Source organism: Anomaloglossus baeobatrachus, chromosome 11 (genome assembly GCF_048569485.1).
Source record: "Anomaloglossus baeobatrachus isolate aAnoBae1 chromosome 11, aAnoBae1.hap1, whole genome shotgun sequence".
NCBI lineage: Eukaryota > Metazoa > Chordata > Amphibia > Anura > Aromobatidae > Anomaloglossus > Anomaloglossus baeobatrachus.
This window is the reverse complement of record NC_134363.1, coordinates 68,732,260-68,759,221: the sequence shown is the minus strand read 5'-3', so window position 1 is coordinate 68,759,221 and position 26,962 is coordinate 68,732,260. Positions and strand designations below refer to the sequence as shown.

The 26,962-nt window shown below is 44.4% G+C and overlaps 1 protein-coding gene across 2 annotated transcripts in view; it reads right to left on the bottom strand.

The window, feature by feature from the left end:
* The window catches only part of ODAD1 (outer dynein arm docking complex subunit 1), a 288,275-nt gene that overhangs the window by 171,558 nt on the left and 89,755 nt on the right, over window positions 1–26,962 (bottom strand). For both annotated transcript variants that reach the window (XM_075327544.1, XM_075327543.1), the window contains exons 4-5: window positions 20,158–20,347; window positions 12,059–12,181 (exon numbers count right to left, since the gene is read on the bottom strand). In XM_075327544.1, the coding sequence (XP_075183659.1) occupies window positions 12,059–12,181; window positions 20,158–20,347 (313 nt within the window). The remainder of the gene's footprint in view (window positions 1–12,058; window positions 12,182–20,157; window positions 20,348–26,962) is intronic.

Here is a 26,962-nt window from a genome sequence, read left to right as displayed (position 1 = left end):
GACATGTTTAATACTTATTTCAGCTGCTGTATGTGAAGTGCTGTGGACTATGATGTTGCTATACTATATAAGCAATGCAAAATAAATAATAATGGCAAAATAAATAATAAATAAGTAAATCACCCCCTTTTTCCCCCATTAAAAATTAAGAAGCCAATAAGAAAATACATATATTTGATATCGCTTCAATTGTAAACGTCCAATTTATCAAAATATAAAATAAATTACTTGATCGGTACACTGTGCAATGACAAAAAGAGTCAAAACCCTATAAACGCAATAACAAAAATAGCTGCAACAAGAGACGATCAAAACATTGTATCTACCCCAAAGTGATATCAGTAAAAACATTAACACGGTGCGTAAAAACAGATCCTCACCCAGGTTCATATCCCGAAAAGTGAAAACATTAAGGCTCTCGGAAAATAGCGACACAAGTGACATTTTTTTTCTATTTTTATTTTCTTTTACAAATCTCTTACAAATCGCTAAATGTTTGTTCGCTACTAAAATAAAATAAAAGTTATATATTTTTTGTATCTGCATGATCATACTGACCTGGAGAATCATACTTCCAGGTCAATTTACCATAAAATGAACCCTGTAAATAAAAATAATAAAAAAAACAAATTGTGGAATTGTGCTTTTTCCGCTATCTCATCGCGCTTGGAATATTTTTCCTGCTTAGTACATCACATGATAAAATAGATGGTGTCATTCAAAAGTACAACTCATCCTGCAAAAAAATAAGCCAAAAATGTATCCTTTCTTAAAGGGAGTCTGTCAACACAGAATGACAGTTCAAACCAAGCGCAGGCGCTCGTGCAGCATGGCGGAGCCAATACAATAATTTCAACACACCATCCCACCTGCTGGTTTTCCATGTATCTCCTCCCTTTTTTGGATCTATGAAGCCAGAGCCATCAATCAAGAACAGAGAGGATTTTTAATAAAAGGTAAAATAAAAACTTGTTTCTTGCTTGTCCCACAATTGCAACTCATCATGTGTCCACAGGATATGTCATAATTCATAAGTGTTTGATTTGATGGAATTGTGCAGTGGTCAGGCTATCAATCCTTTTACTGTCTATAGGACTAATGGAAGTAGCTAAATACAACCCCTTTAAATCTCTGTTTAGATCTATTATGTGTCTATGGAGTACTATTTTTTATTCGAGTTCTCGTGAAGTGATCTAACCAAACTGTATGTAACGTCTGAGTGATGCTTGTGTACAGAAGTGGACTGGGTGCTGTCATGTCCCTTCCCTTGAAGAGATCAATCGCGTTATTGTATTGTAACGTCATGTAATATAAATTGTGTCCTGCGTCTTTTGTAAATAATGTGGTATGTGAATTGTAATGTAATGTAAGGTGTGATATGTCTTGGTTTATTCTGAAGGTAATGTGATGTAATGTGTAACTCATGTTGTCATGAGTTCTGCCTAGCAACAGACAGTGAGCAGGGTCAGAGACACTTAAGTGTTAGGACTAGCCCACAATGGGAGGGGTTAGCAAATAGGGTAAGAGACAGTAGCTTATAGAAAAGTTAGTGAAGACCTAGTGTGAGATAGGTAAGGGCATATAGTCTGTAGGTCATAGAGGCTGCATATTGTGAGTGACTTGTGCAAGATAAAGAAAACTTAAGTCAAGATAGCGTGATCCTTAAGTGCTGACTGAGATACTAAATGCAAAAGAAATCTGAGGCTACAGACCAGCTGCCATATGGAGTGGTCCTGGATAAAAGGGTCCAGATAACATGACCTTAGTAACTAGGACCTAAGCCTAAAAAGTAATGGCTTAAGACTTTATCAGAGTTGGCTTTCCCGAAAGGAGACTCCCCAAGCATTCGAGAGTGCAAGGCTATTATCTGGCATTAGTGGCTATCCCTTACCCCCTCCTCTATGAGGAGAAGAGACATAGATACGAAAGTGCCTTGAGCACAAGGCTCAGTGACAGAACCTCTGCCCCCCTTATCTACGAAGAGACTGGACGTGGAGCCACTGGAAGGGAAGGTAACCATCACAAACTGGACTGTAGCATTAGGCTGGGTTGTGGTGGGACTCACAGGACCAGTACACAGCGGAAACTGAGAATATGTCTGATTATGCTTTGTGCACCTGAAATGTGATGAAAGAAGTGTGCTTGCTATCTTGTGTATAAAGTTTGTGAAGATGAACTGTAAAGTGAACAGTTGTGGTTTGAAGTCAACTGGTCTCCTTATGGAAGCGAGTCATCTTTTGGTGCTCAACAACAGCAACATGCAGCCTACTCAGGTATACAGTCCACAGGACGAAGGTCCACACACCTAGCCAGGAACAAATCTCAAATAGCGTTCCGGGGAATAAGGAGTCAATCCCTTGCCTATAACTACGGCCCGCACAACACTCCTACACACTCATTATACAATAGATCTGAATGTATTAGGAAAAAGTGCAAAGTGATTTAATAAAAGTTTTTTGCTTGAAATGCAACATACTGTGAAAAGTTAAAAAAAGAAGGTACAATCTTTTTTGCAATCGAGTTCAGTAGTTTAAGAATACAGTAGATGCAGATTTCTAAGTCTCCGGCTATAGTAGCATGGATTGTGGCATTATTTCTCAAGATTTTAATGATCATTCTGGAGAACTACAGTTGACCTTCGTTTGGGGCATAAATGTTAACAAGCGTATAAGCTTGACTGTCAATAACACATTTAAGAAGGATAAATCTACCCTGTGGATCTTGTAAAATATCTTGACAAGTGAACTGAAATACCTGCTTAGAGGCAATCACCACGTGCGCCTGTCTTACTCCTCTAGTTGTATAATAAATATTGCCTTCGAGGAAATCTAAAATTGTCTTTTTTCAAGAGGTAAGTTTCTTAACTGAAGGCTATATCAAAAGACGGCTTTTGCTGTCTGTTCCAGGCCAGAAGAAACCTCTTTGGGGGGAATTTAGACTGTTAGAAAAATTTTAGAAACAATGATTATTAACTCCAAATGTAAGAAGTTATTAAAGAGAACCTACCATCCTCAGAACACACTTTTTTTTAACTGATTTAGAGTGTACCCCACATGATAATTTTTAATATGACTAGTAAATAAAATGTAAAATATATACGGTAAATATGCCAAATGCAACAATATGACTAATAAACGAAATGGAAAAAAAAAACATACAAAATGTATCCATAGGTTCAGCAAGCTTCAGAGCATAGCTTTCAGGCTCTAAGATGGAGGTCTTAAAAAGCTTCTCAGGTTACATCCTGAGGTGCCCAAAACAATCGTGACTGTGTCCATGGAGTCATAGGATTGTCAAAGCCAGCACATTTTTCAGTTGAATGCACTTCCTAGGACGCACAATCAATTGAAATGTATCGAGGTTCAGAGACCTACTGGCTCCCTTCACCACAATATCTGCACTAGCCAACGTCCAATCAGTCATGTAGCTGACATCGACATATAATGTCACTGCCATGTGCCTCCTCAGTTGTGGAAAATGACAAGGATGTTGTTCAGAGAGGGAGCAAGGCTGGACGAGAAGAGTCTTTTTTTATATGCATGTAAAAAGAAGCAGGATGGAGGGCATTACTACAAAATGAGGGACATTGCTACAAGATGTGGACCAGGATGGGGAACATTACTACAAGATGGGAACCAGGATGGGGGACATTGCTACAACATGGGGACCAGGATGGGGGACATTGCTACAGAAAAGGGACATTACTACAAGAAGTGGACCAGGATGGGGAACATTGCTACAAGATGTGGACCAGGATGGGGAATATTACTACAAGATGGGAACCAGGATGGGGGACATTGCAACAACATGGGGACCATGATGGGGACATTACTACAGTAAAAGGACATTACTACAATAAGTGGACCAGGATGGGGATCATTGCTACAAGATATGGACCAGGATGAGGGACATTACTACAAGAAAGGAACATTACTGCAAAATCAAGATCAACGTGGGGAGCATAACCATAAGGTGGGGACCAGGATGAAGGACATTACAGTAAGACTTGGACCAGGATGGGGAACACTACTACCAGATTGGGACCAGTGTAGTATACATTGCTTCACGATGAATGACTGGACTGGAATGGGGGACATAAAATTAAAGCAAACACGGCACTTCTGTTGGTAGTGCACAAGTAGGATCCAATCGCAATCAAAGAAGACTTGCCACTCAGGAATTGATGTGAGAAAGACAGTGTTTTTTTTATTCCAAGACACTACCCAGCACAAATGTTTCGGTCAGTAATGGAACTTCCTCAGTGTGCAGTGGTGGTTGAGTGTCACTATTTCCTACAAAAGGCACATGCTGTGGTGCATCTTGCAGTGTCCACTGCTATACTGATATCTGGAATGGGGACATTACTGCAAGACAAGGGGCCAGGATAGGAAACATTTCTACAAGATGGGGGGCATTATTGCAGGAAAGGGGCCAGAATTATTATATGGAGCCAATTTTAAGACAAGATTACTATATGGACTGATTGGAAGGAAAAACAAAGAAACAAGTAAAACAGGAAGTATGAAAAAATAAAACAGAAAAATGTTTTGCCACAAAAAATGATGTTTTATGTAAAAGTAAAGGGCACTTTACACGCTGTGATATCGCTATAGCTATCGCTAGTGAGCGTACCCCGTCGGTTGTGCGTCACGGGAAAATCACTGCCCGTGGCGCACAACATCGTTAGGACCCGTCACACATACTTACCTGCCTAGTGACGTCGCTGTGACCGGCGAACCGCCTCCTTTCTCAGTAGTTGTCTCTCTAGTTGGCACAGTACGGTGGCTCAGTAGTTGGCACAGTACGGTGGCTCTGTAGTTGGCACTATACGGTGGCTCTGTAGTTGGCACTGTACGGTGGCTCAGTAGTTGGCACTGTACGGTGGCTCAGTAGTTGGCACTGTACGGTGGCTCAGTAGTTGTCTCTCTAGTTGGCACAGTACGGTGGCTCAGTAGTTGGCACTATACGGTGGCTCAGTAGTTGGCATTGTACAGTGGCTCAGTAGTTGGCACTGTACGGTGGCTCAGTAGTTGTCTCTCTAGTTGGCACAGGACGGTGGCTCAGTAGTTGGCACAGTATGGTAGCTCAGTAGTTGGCACAGTACGGTGGCTCAGTAGTTGGCACAGTACGGTGGCTCAGTAGTTGGCACAGTACGGTGGCTCAGTAGTTGGCACAGTACGGTGGCTCATTTTGATCGTTAACGGTCGTTCATGCGTTTCACACGCAACGACGTTGCTAACGAGGCCGGATGTGCGTCACGAATTCTGTGACCCCCAACGACATCTTGTTAGCGATGTAGTTGCGTGTAAAGCGGCCTTTAAAGGGACTGTATCGTCTAATTTTTTTTTATTTTTTTTTTGTAGACCAAATCAGCTAACAATATTATTATAAGTGTGTAACAACTATTTTCTTAATGTATTTCAACTTTTAAATATGTAAAATAAAACTTTTATATTAAAAATACTTAATAATTGCCAGTAGGGGGAGCTTCTTCCTGTGTACACATCAAAAAGCTATAGTAATCCTTAGTAGAATTACGATAGCTGCAAATTTGGGCAGTCACTAGATGACATGCCTATTCTCCTCCCCTTTTGGGTGTTACACTGCACCCAAAAGGGGAGGAGGTGTATTTCATAGTAATGTGTCGCCATTTTCTGAGTGACTGTATAAGAATTGTACAGCTCCACCCGGAAGTAAAGTGGAAACACATTTATACATATATATACAGACTGCGGTCATCAGTCTCCCGTGCGGCGGCAGGCCCGCTCCCTTGCGGTCATGAGTCTCCCGTGCGGCCGGCAGGCCCGCTCCCGTGCGGTCATCAGTCTCCCGTGGGGCCGCAGGCCCGCTCCCGTGCGGGCGGCAGGCCCGCTCCCATGCGGTCATCAGTCTCCCGTGCGGGCGGCAGGCCCGCTCCCGTGCGGTCATCAGTCTCCCGTGCGGGCGGCAGGCCCGCTCCCGTGCGGTCATCAATCTCCCGTGCGGCCGGCAGACCCGCTCCCGTGCGGCCGGCAGGCCCGCTCCCGTGCGGGAGATGGAGCAGCTGGAAATCAAGTGAACAGTAGAAAAAAATTAAAAAGACATACTCACCTGTCTGCAGACTCCCGGTGCCAAGCCCGCTCCCAGCTCCTCTTCCGGTACCGCTGCTCAGGCTGTGTGCCGGCTCCAAGGCTCGTCCGATGGATGCAGGACCTGGCGGACAATCACCTGATGCAGTCACCTGACGCATCAGCTGATCGCAAGTCGCGCGGTGACGCCGGCTTTTTACCGCCCGGCTATCAGCTGATGCCGTCAGGAGACTATCAGCTGATCACCGGCAGCGCCTGCAGCGATCGGACAGGAGCCAGCACGTAAGTGTGTAGGGTTTTTCTGTTTTTTTTTGCACTGATGCATCAGCTGATTGTATAAACAGCTTTTATACAATCAGCTGCTGTGTGATGTGATTCACATCCTTTATCCTGACACAACATCTGATTGGTATGCCTTCCAGCAAACCGATCAGATGATATTGGATGGCGCGGGACCCTTGACCCAGGATTACTGCGGAGGGGGGGTTCTTTATTTCAATAAAGATGGAGTCACTAATTGTGTTGTGTTTTATTTCTAATAAAAATATTTTTCTGTGTGTTGTGTTTTATTTTATCTTTACTAGAAATTCATGGTGGCCATGTCTAATATTGGCGTGACATCATGAATTTCGGGCTTAGGGCCAGCTGATAATATAAAGCTAGCCCTAACCCCATTATTACCCAGCGAGCCACCCGGCATCAGGGCAGCTGGAGGAGTTGGATACAGCGCCAGAAGATGGCTCTTCTATGAAAGCACCATTTTCTGGGGTGGCTGCGGACTGCAATGCGCTGCATGGGTGCCCAGAAAGCTTGGGTACTCTGCACTGCATATTCCAATCCCCAGCTGCCTAGTTGTACCTGGCTGGGCTCAAAAATTGGGCGAAGCCCACGTCTTTTTTTTATTTTAATTATTTCATGAAAGTCATGAAATAATTTAAAAAAAAGGGCTTCGCTATATTTTTGGTTCACAACAAATAGGCAGCTGGGGGTTGGGGGCAGCCCGAGCCCGTACCTGCCTGCTGTACCCGGCTAGCATACAAAAATATGGCGAAGCCCATGTCATTTTTTTGGGGGGCAAAAAACTACTGCATACAGTCCTGGATGGAGGATGCTGAGCCTTGTAGTTATGCAGCTGCTGTCTGCTCTACTGCATACACTATTGGATGAAGCATGCTGAGCCTTGTAGTTCTACAACTGCTGTCTGCTCTCCTGCATACACTATTAGATGGAGTATGCTGAGCCTTGTAGTTCTGCAGCTGCTGTCTGCTCTCCTGCATACACTATTAGATGGAGTATGCTGAGCCTTGTAGTTCTGCTCCCCCTGCCTGTCCCTCCAGCATACAGTCCTGGATGGAGCATGCTGAGCCTTGTAGTTCTGCAGCTGTCTGCTCTCCTGCATACACTAGTGGAGAATGAAGAACATATTGAAGAAGGAAATGTCAGACCTTTTATCTTTTTTTATTTTTTAAACAATCTTTAATGGCATTGTTCAATGATAAAAACGCATAAAAACGCAGTGAGCAAAATCGCAGCAAAAAAACGTGGTAAAAATGTACGGTGGCTCAGTAGTTGGCACAGTACGGTGGCTCAGTAGTTAGCACTGTACGGTGGCTCTGTAGTTGTCTCTCTAGTTGGCACAGTACGGTGGCTCAGTAGTTGGCACAGTATGGTGGCTCAGTAGTTGGCACAGTATGGTGGCTCAGTAGTTGGCACAGTACAGTGACTCAGTAGTTGGCACAGTACGGTGGCTCAGTAGTTGGCACAGTATGGTGGCTCAGTAGTTGGCACAGTATGGTGGCTCAGTAGTTGGCACAGTACAGTGACTCAGTAGTTGGCACAGTACGGTGGCTCAGTAGTTGGCACAGTATGGTGGCTCAGTAGTTGGCACAGTATGGCGGCTCAGTAGTTGACACAGTACGGTGTCTCAGTAGTTGGCACCGTACGGTGGCTCAGTAGTTAGCACTGTACGGTGGCTCAGTAGTTGGCACAGTACGGTGGCTCAGTAGTTGGCACTGTACGGTGGCTCAGTAGTTGTCTCTCTAGTTGGCACAGTACGGTGGCTCAGTAGTTGGCACAGTATGGTGGCTCTGTAGTTGGCACTGTACGGTGGCTCAGTAGTTGGCACAGTATGGTGGCTCAGTAGTTGGCACAGTATGGTGGCTCAGTAGTTGGCACAGTACAGTGACTCAGTAGTTGGCACAGTACGGTGGCTCAGTAGTTGGCACAGTATGGTGGCTCAGTAGTTGGCACAGTATGGCGGCTCAGTAGTTGACACAGTACGGTGTCTCAGTAGTTGGCACCGTACGGTGGCTCAGTAGTTAGCACTGTACGGTGGCTCAGTAGTTGGCACAGTACAGTGGCTCAGTAGTTGGCACTGTACGGTGGCTCAGTAGTTGTCTCTCTAGTTGGCACAGTACGGTGGCTCAGTAGTTGGCACAGTATGGTGGCTCTGTAGTTGGCACTGTACGGTGGCTCAGTAGTTGGCACAGTATGGTGGCTCAGTAGTTGGCACAGTATGGTGGCTCAGTAGTTGGCACAGTACGGTGTCTCAGTAGTTGGCACAGTACGGTGGCTCAGTAGTTGGCACAGTATGGTGGCTCAGTAGTTGGCACAGTATGGTGGCTCAGTAGTTGACACAGTACGGTGTCTCAGTAGTTGGCACCGTACGGTGGCTCAGTAGTTAGCACTGTACGGTGGCTCAGTAGTTGGCACAGTACGGTGGCTCAGTAGTTGGCCTGGAACCCTCATTTCACATTCAGGTACGTTGGGCTGCAGACTGCCCTGACCTTGCATTGATTTATGTTTTGTTTGTATGGACCATTGTATTTACTGTGTCGGTCACGGCAGGGCACTGATTGCCTGTTTTTGCACGGGTGCCTCTCAGCTGGATCTCCACAATTTTTGGCTTTTTTCAGTGTGGTCCTACGTGCCAGTGTGCTGTGAGGGCGCCATCTGCTGGTGTTTACTGTCTAACTCTATGTTTTTTACATCTTATGTAATTTTTTTCTGCTTGCTATGATGTTTTCATAATATTTAATAAAACTATTTATACACTTTTTTCAACTAAGTCGTTGTACAGAATTTTTTCCTTTTTTCACTTTAATCTCTGTATATGGCTCTCTCCATATTGCAAATATGACACGGCTCTGTCCGTGTCTTTTGGTATTGTTTACTTACTGTACGGTGGCTCAGTAGTTGGCACTGTACGGTGGCTCAGTAGTTGGCACTGTAAGGTGGCTCTGTAGATGGCACTGTACGGTGGCTCTGTAGATGGCACTGTACGGTGGCTCTGTAGATGGCACTGTACTGTGGCTCAGTAGTTGGCACTGTACGGTGGCTCAGTAGTTGGCACTGTATGGTGGCTCAGTAGTTGGCACTGTAAGGTGGCTCTGTAGATGGCACTGTACGGTGGCTCTGTAGATGGCACTGTACGGTGGCTCTGTAGATGGCACTGTACGGTGGCTCTGTAGTTGGCACTGTACGGTGGCTCTGTAGATGGCACTGTACGGTGGCTCAGTAGTTGGCACTGTACGGTGGCTCAGTAGTTGGCACTATATGCTGGCTCAGTAGTTGGCACTATATGATGGATAAGGGTAGGATTAGATACACAGCTGTTCAGACAGTATCACACAGGAGAGAAATACACAACTCAGCACACAGTATCACACATGAGGATTAGATACAGCTCAGCAGACAGTATCACACAGGAGAGGATTAGATACACAGCTCAGCACACAGTATCACACAGGAGAGGATTAGATACACAGCTCAGCACACAGTATCACACAGGAGAGGATTAAATACACAGCTCAGCACACAGTATCACACAGGAGAGGATTAGATACACAGCTCAGCACACGGTATCACACAGGGGAGGATTAGATACACAGCTCAGCACACAGTATCACACAGATGATTAGATACACGGCTCAGCAGACAGTATCACAGGAGAGGATTAGATACACAGCTCAGCAGACAGTATCACACAGGGGAGGATTAGATACACAGCTCAGCACACAGTATCACACAGGGGAGGATTAGATAAACAACCATGCAGACAGTATCACCAGTACACACAGGGTAGCAAGCGGAAGGGTTGACACACACACACACACACACACGAACATGGACGGGGCTGAGGACAGCTGGGGGAGGGAGGGGGTTTCATTACAGACGGTAACGGCAGTGGGCTGGTGAGAGCAGAGGGAGGACACACACACCGGAGGCCGCCAGAACGGGGCTGGGGACAGCGGAGGGACGTGATTTAATAACAGACGGTAACGGCAGGGGGCTGGTGAGAGCACAGGGAGGACACACACACCGGAGGCCGCCAGAACGGGGCTGGGTACAGCGGAGGGACGTGATTTCATAACATACGGTAACGGCAAGGGGCTGGCGAGAACAGAGGGAGGGAGGGTTGTGTGATCGGTAACGGGGGGAGGGGAGGCGTCCCGGACTTACATCCCGGCGGTTGACAGGTGTAAAGTGGCGCAAAGAGCATGGATTGAATCTCCACAAAAATGGCGCTGAAATCTTCCCTTTGCTGTGATATGGACAGCCCAGGGGGCGCGTACAGATCACAGCACACACCCACTGTAACGCTACACATAGGGTCAGATAGCGACCACTATTCTCTATGCACAGGGGCTGCCATAAAGGAGTGTGTAACTGTCGTTATACACATAGCAAATCCAACATGGCCCCCAGTGCATACAGTAAAATTAGAATTACATAAAAACTAAATAAGCTACGAATTTCATTTTGAATTAGAAATACTTCATTTCAGAATCACTTATTTTAATAAAAAACTAAAAAAACGCGATACAGTCCCTTTAATCTAAAGTAAACAAAAAAGTATCACCATATCTGTAATAACCCAAATTATAAAACTGCCCCATGATCCATCTGATGAATACCCCCACCAAAAAAAAAATATATATAAAACACTCCAAAAAAGTATCGAATAGAAAAAAAATTGTATTACTGAAAACGACATCTTTTTCGCAAGAATGTAGCCAGTCAAATTCAAATTTTATCTATGCATGGCCCAAGTTAAGATCCATGCTTTAAGTTATAAAGTCTACGAGTAAAATGTGCTCCTTACCCAGGTGAGCGTGCACTCTGAGACGGCAGGGTAGTCACTAAGGCCTCTTTCACACATCCGTTTTTTGCTGTCAGGCACAATTCAGCAAAAAAACTGATGCGACGGATCCAGTGAAAAAACTGGTCCGTCGCATCAGTTTTTTCCATGCATTCCTTCCATTTTTTGATGGATCCGTTGTGATACTGAGTATGCCCAGTTCAAAAAAACTAATCAGTCGTTGGATTCCGTTATATGCCGGATGACGACAAATCCGGCGCCCATAGGCTTCCATTATACAAAATGCCAGACGGCGCCGGATCCAGTGTGGTCCATTTTTTTGCCGGAGTCAAATAACGTTGCATGCTGCATCCTTTCCAGCAGCCGGATGAAGAAATTTCGCCGCATGCAACGCAAGGCCATCCGGCACAATCCGGCACTAATACAAGTCAATGGGGAATAAAACGGATCCGGCGCCGCATCAGTTTTATCCACATTTCGCCGGATTGTGCCTGACGGCAAAAAACGGATGTGTGAAAGCAGCCTAACCTAGGCAGTCGGCCATAAACTTTACATTTAATTCCTCTGTTTTTGATAATAGAGAGGATCGTTACTAAGAGATAAATTGCAAAGTTGCTTGTTTTCACAAACGCTTTACAATTTTACATGTTTAGGAGATTGAAACAACTACTTTAAAGATGTTCTCATCTTTCTTTTTTAAATAAACCGAACTGAAAAAGTCCAACAGTAGCAAAAGCTTAGTGTAACTGTAGTTTTAATGTTATTATTTTATTTTTCATTTTGAACCATTACCTTAAAGTTCTTTTGAAGTGTTATTCAAAACTTTTCAAACAGCATCACCTATACCGCCCTCCTATCAAAGAAATAGCTAAACGACATATTAACATACCCGATCCAAGCGGTTCTCCATCACCTTCACATTTTTATGAGCGTGAGTGTTCGGCTTTGCAGATCCTGAAGAGCCTCTTACTTGCTTCCTCTGATTAGAGAGTTTCTTTTCCCAAGATTTTATCTGAAAAACATCATGTTACTAAAATGATTAAGTGAATTGGTGACTGAAAAGTGAAGTTTGACGCTGACAAATGGCAACTTTAGGAAATTAAAATGTAAACCAACATCACATAATAAATGGTCACACCTGGGTAAAGACGTTAATCAACATCAAAAACAGGACCTACCACCTTCAGGAATACTTCATTAAATAAAAAGAAACTATGATAGAAAATCTTTTTTGATCACATTAGGAAGAGTACAACATTCATATCTAATTTAGTAATAAAATATCTTGCTCCCTATGGCTACATTCACACATCTGCATAAAAACCACAGGTGGCCCGGTCCGTTTTGGCCATCCCGTTTTATTTTTATCACCCATCCATATGTATGTTTTTAAAAACGTGTGTCATCCGTGTACCATTTTATGGAATGGATCTAGAAAATGAAATTACAAAGCTTCTCCCATACTATGTTAAACAAGTAAAGCACCCAGACGTCACACAGAGGACATCCATCCGTAGACTTATATTAGCCCTTGTCGCCAATTAGTTAGCTTAACCCTTTCTCCACATTTGACTTACAGTTACGTCATGATCGCAAAGGGGTTCCCGCAAAATGACATATATACGTTAAGGCAATCGCGCGTTAGTTATAGCCGAGCTCTGGCTATAACAGTCAGGGAAGGTCCCCGCACAGCTCTGCGCTACTTAATCCCCTAAATGCTGTGATCAATAGCAATCACAGCATTTAGGAGGCTGGGAGTGAGAGTGTGCTTTCTCTCCCACCCGAGTGAGACCACCACTACATGATCATGAAGACCTCCAGGCCAGCCAGCTACAGCAAACCTGTTAAGGTGGCTTTACACACTACGACAACGCTAAAGCGATGTCGTTGGGGGTCACGGCTTTTGTAACGCACATCCGGCCGCGTTAGCGATGTCATTGCGTGTGACACCTATTAGTGATTTTGAATCATTGCAAAAACGTTCAAAATAGCTATTCGGTGACATCCCCCCCTAATCTCAATTATCGTTGCTGCTGCGTGTACGATGTTGTTCGTCGTTCCTGCAGCAGCACACATCGCTACGTGTAACACCGCAGGAACGAGCAACCTCACCTTACCTGCGTCCCGCCAGCAATGAGGAAGGAAGGAGGTGGGCGGAATGTTCGTCCCGCTCGTCTCCGCCCCTCCGCTTTGATTGGATGGCCGCTTAGTGACGTCGCTGTGACGCCGCATTAACCGTTCCCTTAGAAAGGAGGCGGTTCGCCGGTCACAGCGATGTCACTATGCAGGTAAGTAGTGTGACGGGTCCGGGCGATGTTGTGCGCCACGAGCAACGATTTGCCCGTGTCGCACAGCCGATGGGGGCGGGTACGAACGCTAGCGATATCGGTAACAATATTGCAGCGTGTAAAGCAGCCTTTAGACTATGCCAGGAACATAGTCTAAAAGGTTTCTGTCTGTATCACACCGACAGGTATAATGTATTGCAATGCTTGTGAAGGGGGAAGCCAGGTGATGGCCGGCAGGGCTCCGCTCTCCTTCTTCAATATGGTATTTTGCATGTGTTCCACCCCAGCCAGGGGGTGCATCGCTTACTTGCGTGTTCTGTGGCTCATCCGCCACCCCATCGCAGGTCACTGTCATAGCTGTAGTGGGGCAGCACATCACAGAGGTAAGTTCCTTTTAACTCAAACTCCAACTTCTTTGTTTAGCATAAATCTTTGTCAGACATACCTTCATAACATACTTTCCAGGATAGACATGCCACTTTCCACCTGCGGTACAATTCTGCTGCAGCTATGGAGTAACCTTCTGTCTAGCTCTCGCTCTGGGTCATAGTCACACTTGCATATGACTCGGCGAGTCTCAAATCAGCATCACCCGACACAGTCACACACTGACAAGAGTGGGTTAGCTGCATAGAAATACAGGCAGCTGAGCAGCTTCTGTCAATAGAGTGTGCGGCCACCTCAGGTGATGCCGATGCAAGACTCGCCGAGTCATACGCAAGTATTACTCTGGCCTTAGCCTCCCAGCAGCTGAGTCTGACTCCTTGGTTCTCCCTCTGTGCGGTCTTCCAGACTACCACAGTATCCATCTCTGGCCTGCTAACACCTGCACCTAGGGTAACACTTCCTATTGCTAACACACTATCTAGCACATAACCCTCTCCTGCACTCTTGGTCCCTACGTTTCACTAAACCTTACCTTAAAACATTCTGATGCATTACATAATAAATATACAATATTTCCCCGCAATAAAGGACCTTACATAAAACACATTACACCCTATATGACAAAATACAATATTGCTCACCAGCCATAGCATGTTATATAACTGTGCCGCTCCTGCAGCAGTCGAACCGCTTGGATCCGGGGGTTGCCGTGGCTCAAGGGTCTCTGGACCCGGGGGCTCACGGGCACTTCAAATTAAAAGGGGGTATTTATAGGGGATAAGAGTTTGTGACGCCACCCGTGGTTCGCGGTAAGGGAAGTACCGCCGCTGCCGATGGGAGTACCCGGGGAAGATGGAGTGGGGCAGCCAGATGACGTTCCCACCACGGGTAGGGGAGGCCCCGGGACTCGTGATAATGAGGGGTAGGGGAGCATGGTGCAGATTGGAAGCAGGTGAGGGCAGCGTACTCACTCAGGCCGTGTTGGTATGGATGCAACCAGAAATCAGACTCTGACACATAAGTAATCCAAGACTCTGGGTGCCGCTGCCACTTCAGGGGAGCTCATCCGGGAGTCTGCTCCCATTGGTATTGCTGATGGTCTGTACCTTGCCATCCTGTATTTTAGATGTTCTGAATGAGCCATCTGCTTGAAGCTGCCGGAGTCCCGCTCCCTACTGTTAAGTAGGGGAGCTGTGCTCTCAATAGCTGACACTTGGGATTTCAGTGTGCTGCATAAGCAGGAAAGCCCTATCCCCCTCTTTGTGTTGGTGCCTTCGATCTCTGAGCTCTTGGGGAAAGTTCATAAAGAGACTATCCTCCACAGGTTAAGTATCAGGTTGCGTGAAGCTACTCCCTGATCTAGAGTCCAGTACCCTGCCGTGCTTGGTACCAGTTCAGTTACTAGATTTTCCGCTGCCGACCATTCTCCCAAACTAAGTCTGGGCACCCTTCTCCAATACTCTGTGACCGGGTCTCCGACTCCTTCGGTCCCAGACCACCACCTGTGCGACCTAGCCAAAAGTCCCCAGGGAGCTCCAACTCTCAGTTCCTCAATCTTTGGGAGCTACTACTCAACTGACTAAGCTCTGTTCTTCACTTCCTCTAACTGACTTCCTCCCACCAGTCTGCCTGACCCCTAGGCAACTGACCCTTTTCCAGCTAGACCACCCACTGGTGTGCTGACAGGGTGTGGTGTGAGGTGTGACTAGGATTTGAATGCTGATGGAGCAATACCAAAAGGTTGGGATCCCAGAACCATGGGGGGGGTGAACTCTGCACCATAAGGACAGGAGTGCAGTTCCCTGTGACACCCTGATTAGTTCAGGGGCGTCACATAAAATATAATACTTTCCCATAATAAACCCGCCTGGCATACATTACATACTCAGACACAATAGGATAAAATCTAACCAAGAAACAATTGGATATACATATAGATATATAAAACATAGTATACACTCCGTAGGAGTGGGGCAATCTGGCCACCTCCTACACTACAATTGCAATATATTATACCATCAGAAGAGTAATAAAATGTAATATGTCCCATATAAAGACTGAGTAAAGAAAAGTTTTTAAAAAATTGTAATTTTTTTTTTTATTTAAAAATAATTCAGAAAATAATGAATAATAATAAAAGCTATACCAATAAATATTTATGTAAAAATAACAAAAAAAACTACAAAAAAAGTACACACATTTGGTATCGCAGTGTCTGGAACAACCTGATTTATAAACTGTTGCACTAGTTAACCCTTTCAATGAAAGTAGTAAAAACTATGTCTTTTCATCAGACAGCTGACAAAAAAGTGGAATAAAAACACAATCAAAGAGTCATATGTTAATAAAAACGGTACCGCTGAAAACGTCATCTTTTCCCACAAAAAACAAGCTACCGTACAACTGCGTCAGCGGAAAAATAAAAAAGCTAAAGTTCTTAGAATACTGCAATGCAAAAAACATTTTTTTCTTTTTAAAATTGTTTTTATGGTGTAAAAGAGGAAAAACATAAAAATAAAAATAACAATATAAATGACATATCGCTGAATCATACTGACCTAGAAGACTAAAGCTGTCTTATCACTTTTATGACAATCTGAATGGCAATTCCTGAATTACTGTTTCTTCTTGATTCTGCCTCACAAAAAGTGGAATAGAAAGCGATCAAAAAATATTATGCCACCAAAAATGGTAATAATAAAAATTCCAACTCAACTCAAAAACAAGTCTTTACATGATTGTCAGCAGAAAAAAAAAGAAAAAATAGCCTTCAAAATTTGGTGATGAAAAAAACTTTATTGTAAAAATGGCAAAGCTAAAAAAAAACCCTGTATACTGTAAATCTGGTATTGCTGTAAAGGTTCTGACCTGAGAAATAAAACCACCCTATCACTTATACCGCAAGGTGGATGGCGTAAAAATAGTAATAAAGGCAATTTTTCAACTATTGTTCATTTGTTCATTCAAAGATCGTAGTACGGCACGGCTCATATTTATCTTGTGCTCTTCGCTGAGCGCTTACACCGCAATTTAAGTATAAATATCTGAAAAACGTGGTTCAGACAAAATTTCAAATGGAAAATTCACTGTAATGAGGCAAAAGGAGTAACTTTGAAATCCCATCTGGCCTCTGGTCCAGTATTGAAAACCTGAAACAGAAACCTCTGGGAGTTTTTCTGACCCATACATATACATAGAACAATTATCAAAAGTGCTCCAACCGTTTTATAAATAAATTTATTTTATTGTCACAATAGTACAAAAAACAGTTTATAGCATTATAATTAATCCTGAACACAAATTCAGCAAAACATATTAAGGTAAAAATCCAAAAGAGAAACCAGGGCAAGAAGTGTGGACACGAATAAAAAGCCCAGGAATGGGAGAGGACACGGGACGACAGAGCAATCACTGACCCAGTCAAATAATGGGCAGGAAAATATCCACGTATAATATCGTTGCTGGAGTGCAGGCTAAGGTGACTATGTGCATATCAAGAGAAAATCAGAGCTATTCAGCGAGTGGACACTAGATGGCGCTCAAGCATAAATAACTCGTTAATGTGTCCCGGCGCTGGCCTATGGCCCCCGAAGAAGATTCATCTCGAAACGGACGTTACGTTGGGCGAGGGAGGGGACCCGGTACGTGAGCTTCACAACATACTGACATGGGTAAGCCTGGAGTACTTTGCTGCAATAAAATATATTCAATTTTATATTTTATTTCTGAATTTTTGGTATCTACATAATCATACTGACCTGGATAATCATTCTGCCAGGTCAGCTGTATGGAAAAATAAACTTTTATTTCCTATTTTGACAAACTTGGAAGTTTTGTTCCTACTTATCATTACATAATATGATAAAATGAATGATATAATTCAAAAGTACAACTTATCCTGCAAAAAAGTAAGGCCTAATAGTGCTATATCAACAGAAAAATTAGAAGCAGAAACAGAGATAAATCTGGTAACAGTCTACCCATTATTGGGACTGCTGATGGCTGTGCATATGCAAAAAGAGGCTACCCATTTCCTTTTCTTGCAGGTCATCATTTAGTAGCAGCTATGTTATCTTCTTGATAATTAACCTTTTAGAATTAGCTATATCTTCCTTTTTATGTAAGCTATATAATAAACCGGAACATTTTCCTAGCTGATATATAACAATATTCTATATGCAGAATAGTTCAGTGTTCCTGGTGGGTGGTGAAGAAAATGTTTACCTAATTTGCAATTTGTTAACTGACTGGCCATTGTGATGCATTAATTAATGCATCATGTTTGTATTTAGAAGAAAAATATTAAAACTAGATGAAAAAAACTTTTTCCAAATACCCTCCACAATATTGAACATTCAACACCAAGAAGGAAAATCATGGAATTTTGAAGTAACAGGAAGGACAGAGATGTACATGATATGCAAATAAAATGTTCAAAACACCTCGATTTATTCACTATGGAGTATTACAGCCACATACAAAGATATATGCACTTACTGTGCATCCCTCAGCTTACTATAAGGTAATTAATGGGTGTCTGAAGAATGTTCTGCCATGTTCAATGCACTTGGATAAGCAAATCATCAAGATCCTCTGCTGGCAGCTTCTTTTGCAATTGTAAACCAATGAAATGTCAGATCTGCTCAATGGAAGGCAAGTCCAGAGGCCATGGTAGCACATTTAGGAGCTGGAGGATGTTCAAAGTAACACAAGCAATATGCAGCATGGCGTTGTCATTTTGAAAAAATAGCTAATGGGACACTTTGTAGAAATAACTTAACACTGGTTCCGCAATCAAATTAATGTAATATTGAGCTGTTAGTGTCCCTTAGCTGGAATAAAACTAAGGGGGTCTGGCTTGCACAGATTAAACCAACAGAGATCATAATCCCGGACGTAGGACCGGTGTGGGGTTCACTCAGGAAGCTCTCTTAACCCTAAAATGCATACCTGGGGTCTCACAGGCCTGCTACGTCCCTTGTTTTCTATGGTAGATTTCTATGGTTGCGCGTTCTAGGGTTAATATTGTTATTCACAGTCTCCAGATCAATCTTCATCACTTTGTCCAAGACAAAAGCAGTTCTCATTGCTGAAGATAGAATTCCATTCCAGCTTCAGTTCTCCATTTTGAGACTATATGGTCAACGTCTTAATCCCCATGTGCACCAGCACAAAAATAAAAAAGCCTATACTCTCCTCCTGTGCCGATGCGGTTCCAATGATGTCAGAACTAGAGGTCCCGATGCCCGCGTGACTCTTATGACACGTGAGCCCATGACCATTCACTGCCAGCTTCCTTCTTCCCACCTTCAGATGTTTAAGTAATAACAGGAAGTGAGTGCTGCGGCTGCCAACCACTTCCTGTTATTGCTTAAGTGTCTAAAGAGGAAGCTGCAATGATTGGTTGTGTGGCCTATATGTCATAACAATGTCACATGGGCCCCAGGAATGCAAGTTACGACATTACTGGATTCATACTGGCACCAAATGGGAGTATAGGCTTTTTTAATTTTATGGAGACGCACATGGGGATTAAGAAGGTCTTTGACAAGTAGCAGACCACCCTTTTAAGGTCAGCACAGAAATGTGTCTCATGTACAACCAAGACTACAATGATACCAAGATGCATTCTATTTCTTTAGAGGAAAAAAAGTTTTAAAATCAAGACCGGCAAAAAAGGGATATTTTTACCGTAAGAGCAGTGAGACTAAGGAAAATGTGGTGATCTTACTAAAAGGTTTTAAAGAGGCCTGAATATTTTGAGTATAAAGGCCCAGTCACACACAACGACTTACCAGCGATCCCGACAACGATACAACCTGATAAGGATCGCAGGTAAGTCGCTGGGAGGTCGCTAGTGAGATGTCACACAGTCAGACCTTACCAACGACACAGTAGTGATACCGGTCGCAGTAGTGACCTGTATAACGATCTCAGCAGTCACTGTGACCCTGTCACACAGTGTCAAACATAGCTATGCGTCCTGCCCAGCAGAACATCGCCTTTGAAGAAAATGGTCCGGACCATTCGGCAATGACTAGCAATCTCACAGCAGGGGCCTGATCGCTGGTAGCTGTCACACATAACGAGATCGCTGGTGAGATCCTTGCTGCATCACAGAAAATGTGACTCAGCAATGATCTAGTTAGCAATCTCGTTGTGTGTGATGGGGCCTTAACGGATAAGGTGGGTCTTGATTAGATAAGACATTGATAAGATATTAAACAAATGGCTTAGGCCTCATGGGGCTTATTGCCTTCTTTGGACACAACCTTGCAGTAAAATAGGCTGTACACTAAGCATTTTTCCTTACCTCTTGATCCAAATCAGTGATTGTTTGCTTCTCAGAGGCCAGCTGCTCATCTAACTCATTCTTTTGTTCTAGTAGAGAATGTAGCTTTTCCTGATGGTCCTGATCACGGGACTGGTTACTTCGGCTCTCCGATATCCTTAAATCCTTCAACAGTTCATCCCTCTCTCTTTCCAGTGTACGCATCTCTGCTCTGAAAACATGACCGTTATTAATTTTGCTATCACTCAGTCAGTCAATATACTGTACATCGACTTTGAGACACAGATGTAGAGGTGTGTAAAGCCTTACACTTTTTTTTTTACATATTGAGACAATACATGAAGGAAATTTGGTAGAGGTTTGGCTGCACAAACTGTTCTCTGACCTTCTATTATTTTTGCTTGGTTTTTATCCCTTTCCCTTTAGGACCCTGCTGAGTTACACAACCTTTCAGCTGCTTTTCATCAGCACTTCCCTTGTCGCTTTATAGACCCTCACTTCATATTACTCGTTGCTGGTGATAGCTCATATACCCTTAACAAGTCTTCAGTGCAAGCAGTCGGCTTGCATACATTTGGAGAATCTTTCTGGTGGTTGCAGTTCCTCTCCCTGAGTCTTCTGGAGTTAAGTTGTTTGTTTACTTCCTCCTGTTTGTATTCCCTGTGTCTTGTTTAGTGCTTAGTGGGGTTGACTAAGCGCTCATCCCATCCGTTCCCTATCTAGGGTTTACTTCATGGTCAGCCAGGGTCAGGTATCCAGCTAGGCGCATAGGTACAGAAACTATCTAGGGTGGTGAGGGAAGACAGGTCTCAGCGGTAGGCTTAATCAGAGGTCAACATCTCCTTCCCTAGACAAAGGGTTTTCCTTCCGTTTCGCCGTTTGCTTGGCACTTCCCTTTCCCTAGTGTAACAACAACAATATATTTAATTGTAAAGGGGGTGGTTTTTACATGCAAAAAAATCCCTTCTGGTGAATAAGGTCCATTTTGGTGTTGGTGTCATTTACAAATAGGATGTAGTGTGTAGTGTATTGTCTTAGAAGATAAAATCAGCTATAGGTAGGTTTATCTAAATAGTATGACTTGCAAAAGTAATAGTTGCAACCTTACAAATTCATATATTGGCATACTGTATGCCACAGAGGCTAACCATTGCTATGTTTTTTCTGATGGGAGCAATTTTAAAAGGAATGTGTCAGCAGGATTTTGTTATGTAATCTGACAGCCGCATGAAGTAGGGAGACAGAGACCCTGATTCCAGCAATGTATCACTTAGCTTACTAGGTGCGTCAGTTGTGGTAGAATCACCGTTTTCTCTTCTGAAGATCTAACAGAGCTCGCAATGCTGAGCTATGTATAGCCAAACCCACACAACTGTTTGGCAACTTTCTGTGTACAATGGATATTGACAGAAAGCTGCTAATCAGTGGTTGTGGTGTGGTTAGACCATGAGGTATGAGACACCTGGTCCTGTTATGATAATATCCCACTGATAAAACACTGGATTTTATTGAAAAAGCAAAACATGGCTTACTACACACGCAATTTGTTTTTAACCATTTAACTACCCATAAGAAAATAACTGAATCCCAATTTCCACGAGTTCATTTTATAGGCTTTAAAGGAAACCTGTTACCAGGTCAAAAGGGACCAGTTTTTGCTCTGATTTTATTTTCACTGCTCTCCTGAGTAATCTGCTATTTTGTTTTTTCAAATCTGCCATACAGTTCCAGAGATATGGGCCTTTCTATTTAGTGATTATTTCCATGCTCTTGACCGAGCGTTGTTCACAGGCTAATAATGCAGTAAAGCCTAAAGACATGCCCCCAAAGAACCCTGAGAGTTACGCCCTTTGGTGAAGACTATAACAATTTACACAAAAGTGACATGTCCCATATCTATAGACGGATTAAAAAAAAACAAAAAACAAAAACACAAAATACCCAGGATAACATCAAGAAAAAATAAGGTAAAAAAAAGGCCACTACTGAGCTGGTACATAAGACCCTTCAAACACATTGAAAGCCAGCAAAACCAGCCAACATTCTGATGCATATGGGGACATCTTAACTCTCCCATGTGGAGTCACATCAGGGAAGAGAAGGATCTGTCCAACAGTATTTCAAAGGGCGATCCTTTAGTATTCATGAGAGATAATAGCGGCTCTCACCTCTCTCCCCATTGAATACACATAAGCGATCAACTGAGTCTTGAGCTTCTTTGTGGGGGAAACGAGGAGAGATATCTGTCAGCTGAATGTACCAACATAAGAGTGTATTCCCTATAAAATACATAGCATTGCTAATGTAAGACAGTGGACAAAAGAAGGTAGTCATATTCAGTGCTTAATAGTATTTGTGCACCAACATCGCCATCTGCCAGAGAATTAGGGTCACAGAAACCTCCTCCAGGAAAGAGTTAGAAGGGGACACCGAGTCAGGTGACAACTGTAGCAGAGTTACCATGAAAGGCTGGGTCGGCAGCAGAAAAGTTGGCACTAAAACCATCACAGGAACGGATGTGTGTGCAGCAGACCAGGCCCGTGTCATCTGCAGAGGAATCATCTGGAAGTGCACCGAGCCAAGAGGAACCCAAAGCCTGTATATGTGATGCCCCTGAACTAGTCAGGATGTCACAGGGTACTGCACTCCTTTCTCTTTTGATGCAGAGCTCACCCCCCCCCCCCCCAATGGTTCTTGGATCCTAACCATTGGTTTTGCTCCATCTGCATTCAAATCCTAGCCACACCTCACACCACACCCTGTCAGGCATACCAGTGGGTGGTCTAGGTGGTCTAGGGGTCAGGCAGATTGGTAGGAGGTACAGAAACCTCAACATTTAGAACCTGAGGCAATAGTGCTGAGAGACGGTGTTACGGTTGCTGCGAGCACTGGAGACTATGTCCAGATTTCTTGCTACTGCACATGTGCGAGCGCTGGAGACTAAGTCCAGATTTCTTGCTACTGCACATGTGCGAGCGCTGGAGACTAAGTCCAGATTTCTTGCTACTGCACATGTGCGAGCGCTGGAGACTAAGTCCAGATTTCTTGCTACTGCACATGTGCGAGCGCCGGAGACTAAGTCCTGTCTTGGAGCCATTGCACATGTGCGGGTGACATCATCAGCGTTCCTCTAGGCATTCCTCTGTCTATGCTAGGTGAGCGCTACCAGCAGGGTAGCGTTCTTATACCTTACAGCTTCGGCTGCTGTCCGTATCCTTACCTCTTAGGGGAGCGGACATAGGCAGGTGCCTGAGGCACATGGTCTGGCTGGGCCTTGTGATTCGACTCGTAGGTGGACGTTGCCGCTAGGGTAACGTTCCTTATACTGCGTCTGGCAGTTGTTCGTATCCTCGCACACTAGGGGAGCGAACAGAGGTAGGAGCTTTGTGCAGCTTACGCTGCTGTTCGTCTCTTTTGCACCACTAGAAGAGCGGACCTAGGCAGGTGCCATATCTAGTGGTTCGTGTCCTCGCACACTAGTGGAGCGAAAGCAGGTAGGAGCTTTGTGCGGCTTACGCTGCTGTCCGTCTCCTGGCACCACTAGAAGAGCGGACCTAGGTAGGTGCCATTTCACACTCACTGCCTTTGTCTCTGTGATTATTAACAGAGATCATTCCACACACCCTCCAAGTAAGGGAGGAATTGCTTTACTTACTTATTATATCCTTCTGTGAGTTAACAGAGGTATTGCACTCTGCCATAGTCTGCAGCAAAGTCTTTGCACGGTGGACCCTGACTGTCTGATACTCCTTTAAGTTATTATCAGACAGCCCCCCGTAACAGACGGTCACAAAGGACCACCACCCCAGACTGCACTACTCAGAGATACATGTATACACAAGAGGACAAGGAGTATATGTGCAAAAAATGGACGATTTTATTAGATATGAAAAAACCACAATAGACAATTAAAAACATGATAAAACATCACCAAATTGAATCATCTGGGGGAATATACAGATTGTTACACGGACAGAATTGTTACACAGACAGCGATGGTCTCAGGAAAACCACCAAAGATACTCAGGATTACCCATAAATCCTGTGAATAAATTGGTCACAGTGTGATTAATTACACTAAAATCTTAATCAGGTGAATCCTGAGACCCCCGGTCAGTGTTAAAGTGTCACAAACTGAGGGTATAATGACTAACTAGGACTATACATATGAATGGCAGAGGACAGCTCTGCTGTAGACCATCCCTGTCTGTGTAACAATTCTGTCCGTGTAACAATCTGTATATTCCCCCAGATGATTCATTTTGGTGATGTTTTATCATGTTTTTAATTGTCTATTGTCTACTGTGTTTTTTTCATATCTAATAAAATCGTCCATTTTTTGCACTTATACTCCTTGTGATCTTGTGTATACAGAGTGGTAGGAGGGGCTGCGTCAGTTGAGTGGTAGCCCTCAGAGAGTGAGGAGCTGGAAGAGTAAGAGCTCCCTGGGAGACGTTGGCTAGGTCGCAGACGGTGGTCTGGGACAGGAGGAGTCGGAAACCCGGTCGCAGGGTATTAGAGAGTGGTGCCGGACTTAGTTTGGGAGAACGGTCGGCACTGGAAAATCTAGTAACCGAACCAGTACCGAGCACAGCGGGGTACTGGACCCTAGATCAGGGAGTAGCTTCATGCAACCTGATAATTAACCTGTGGAGGATAGTCTCTTTATGAACTTTCCCCAAGAACTCAGAGATCGAAGGCATCAACACAACGAGGGGGATAGGGCTTTCCAGCTTATGCGGCCCACTGAGATCCCAAGTGTCAGCCATTGAGAGCACAGCTCCTCTAACTAACCGTAGGGAGCGGGACTCCGAAAGCTTCAGGCTGAGGGGTCACTCAGAACACTCTAAACTAGTGCATGGAGGCAGGTCCAGAACCATCAGCAATACCCACGGGGACGGATTCCCAGACGAGCTCCCCCTAAAGCGGCAGTGGCACCCAGAAACTTGGTTTACTTCTGTGTCACAGTCTGCTTAATGGTCGTACCAACATCCATATGGCCTGAGTGAGTACGTTCTCCCCTGAATCTCCCTGCCTGGCCTGTACCACGCGCTCCCCTACACCTCCATCATCCAGAGTCCCAGGGCCTCCCCTACCCGTTGAGGGAATGCCATCTGGCTGCCCCACCCTATCTCCCCCGGGTACTCCAATTGGCAATGGTACTCCCCTTACCGCAAACCACGGGTGGCGTCATGAACATTAATCACCTGTAAATAGCCCCCTTTCACTTTCCGGTGACCCCGAGCCCCCGGATCCGGAGACCCTCGAGCCATGGCAACACTGGATCTGAACAGTCTGACTGCTGCAGGGGCGGTACATATAGCATTGCCAGACAAACCTGAAGAGTGTATACTGCCAGAGAGACTCAAAGTCTGCATACCATCACCAGAGGAATCCAAAGACTGAATATCGTCACCTCAGGAACCCAAAGACCGAATTTTGTCACCCAAGGAACCTGAAGACGGAATATCGCCAGATGCCACCTGAGGAACCCGAAGACTGAACACCATCATTGGAATAGGATCAGTCTAAGCAGTTGTGCACCAAAGATTGGACATCGAGAACCAGAGATTGAGAAATGGACTTTCGTTCTGGAGCAGCATCAAAGTGAGCCAGGCTGTTATTACCCACATTGCATATGCTACAGAGAGTATAGGTTTTACTAGAGTCAACCATTAGTGTAGTGCATTTCCACGTTTACTGAACCGCCAACACAAGTAGATTTATTAAAGTTTATATTTTCCTGTTTAATTGTATATTCTGACCCTAATATGGTGACTCCGATGCTTCCCTGATAGAAGGACTGAGGTTGGGATATTGCTAAGAGAATTTGTTTGTAATACTCTTCATTGCTTGTATGTACTTGATCAGTCGAGTGTAACTGCAAAACGTGCCAACTGTTAAGGGGGCTTTAGACGCATTGATATCGCTAGCGATAACGCTAGCGAGCGTACCCGCCCCCGTCGTTTGTGCATAACAGACAAATTGCTGCCCGTGGCGCACAATATCGTTAGGAGCCGTCACACAGACTTACCTGCCTAGCGACGTCGCAGTGGCCAGCGAACCGCCTCCTTTCTAAGGGGGTGGTTCGTGCGGCGTCACAGCGGTGTCACTAAGCGGCCGCTCAATAGAAGCGGAGGGGCGGAGATGAGCGGCCGTAACATCCTGCCCACCTCCTTCCTCCCTGATTGCCGGTGGCCGCAGGTACGCTGTAGTTCGTCGTTCCCGAGGTGTCACACGTAGCGATGTGTGCTGCCTCAGGAACGACGAACAACCTGCGTCCTCAAAAATCAACGATTTTTTGAAAATGAACGACGTGTCAGCGATGGACGATTTGGTGGGTATTTTCCATCGTTAACGGACACTCGTTGGTGTCACACACAACGACGTCGCTAACGATGCCGGGTGTGCGTCACGGAATTCGTGACCCCGGCGATATATCGTTAGATACGTCGTTGCATGTAACGGGGCCTTTACTTGATTTCCTTTGCTTTGTACCCCTGTATCACCTATTGCTTACTCATCCCTTCTCCACCTCCCTGTTCCCACCAAATAAAAATCCGGTGAAATCACCTCAGAGTCATCTTACTGCGTGCTGCATTCCTTTAATTCTATAGGAAGTGCTGACTATTTTTTTTCTTCTAGATAAAATAGGTATATAGACAGACAATTAGAAGACTTTGAGCTGAATAAATTCAGGGATGATGATACTTTTTCTATTTTATCTAAGTGTCCTTCCTTTTTTCATCTATGACAAGACATTCATATTTCACAGGTACCTGACAAAGCCTCAAGTTTTTCATTCTGTCAGCGGTAAGATCTGCAG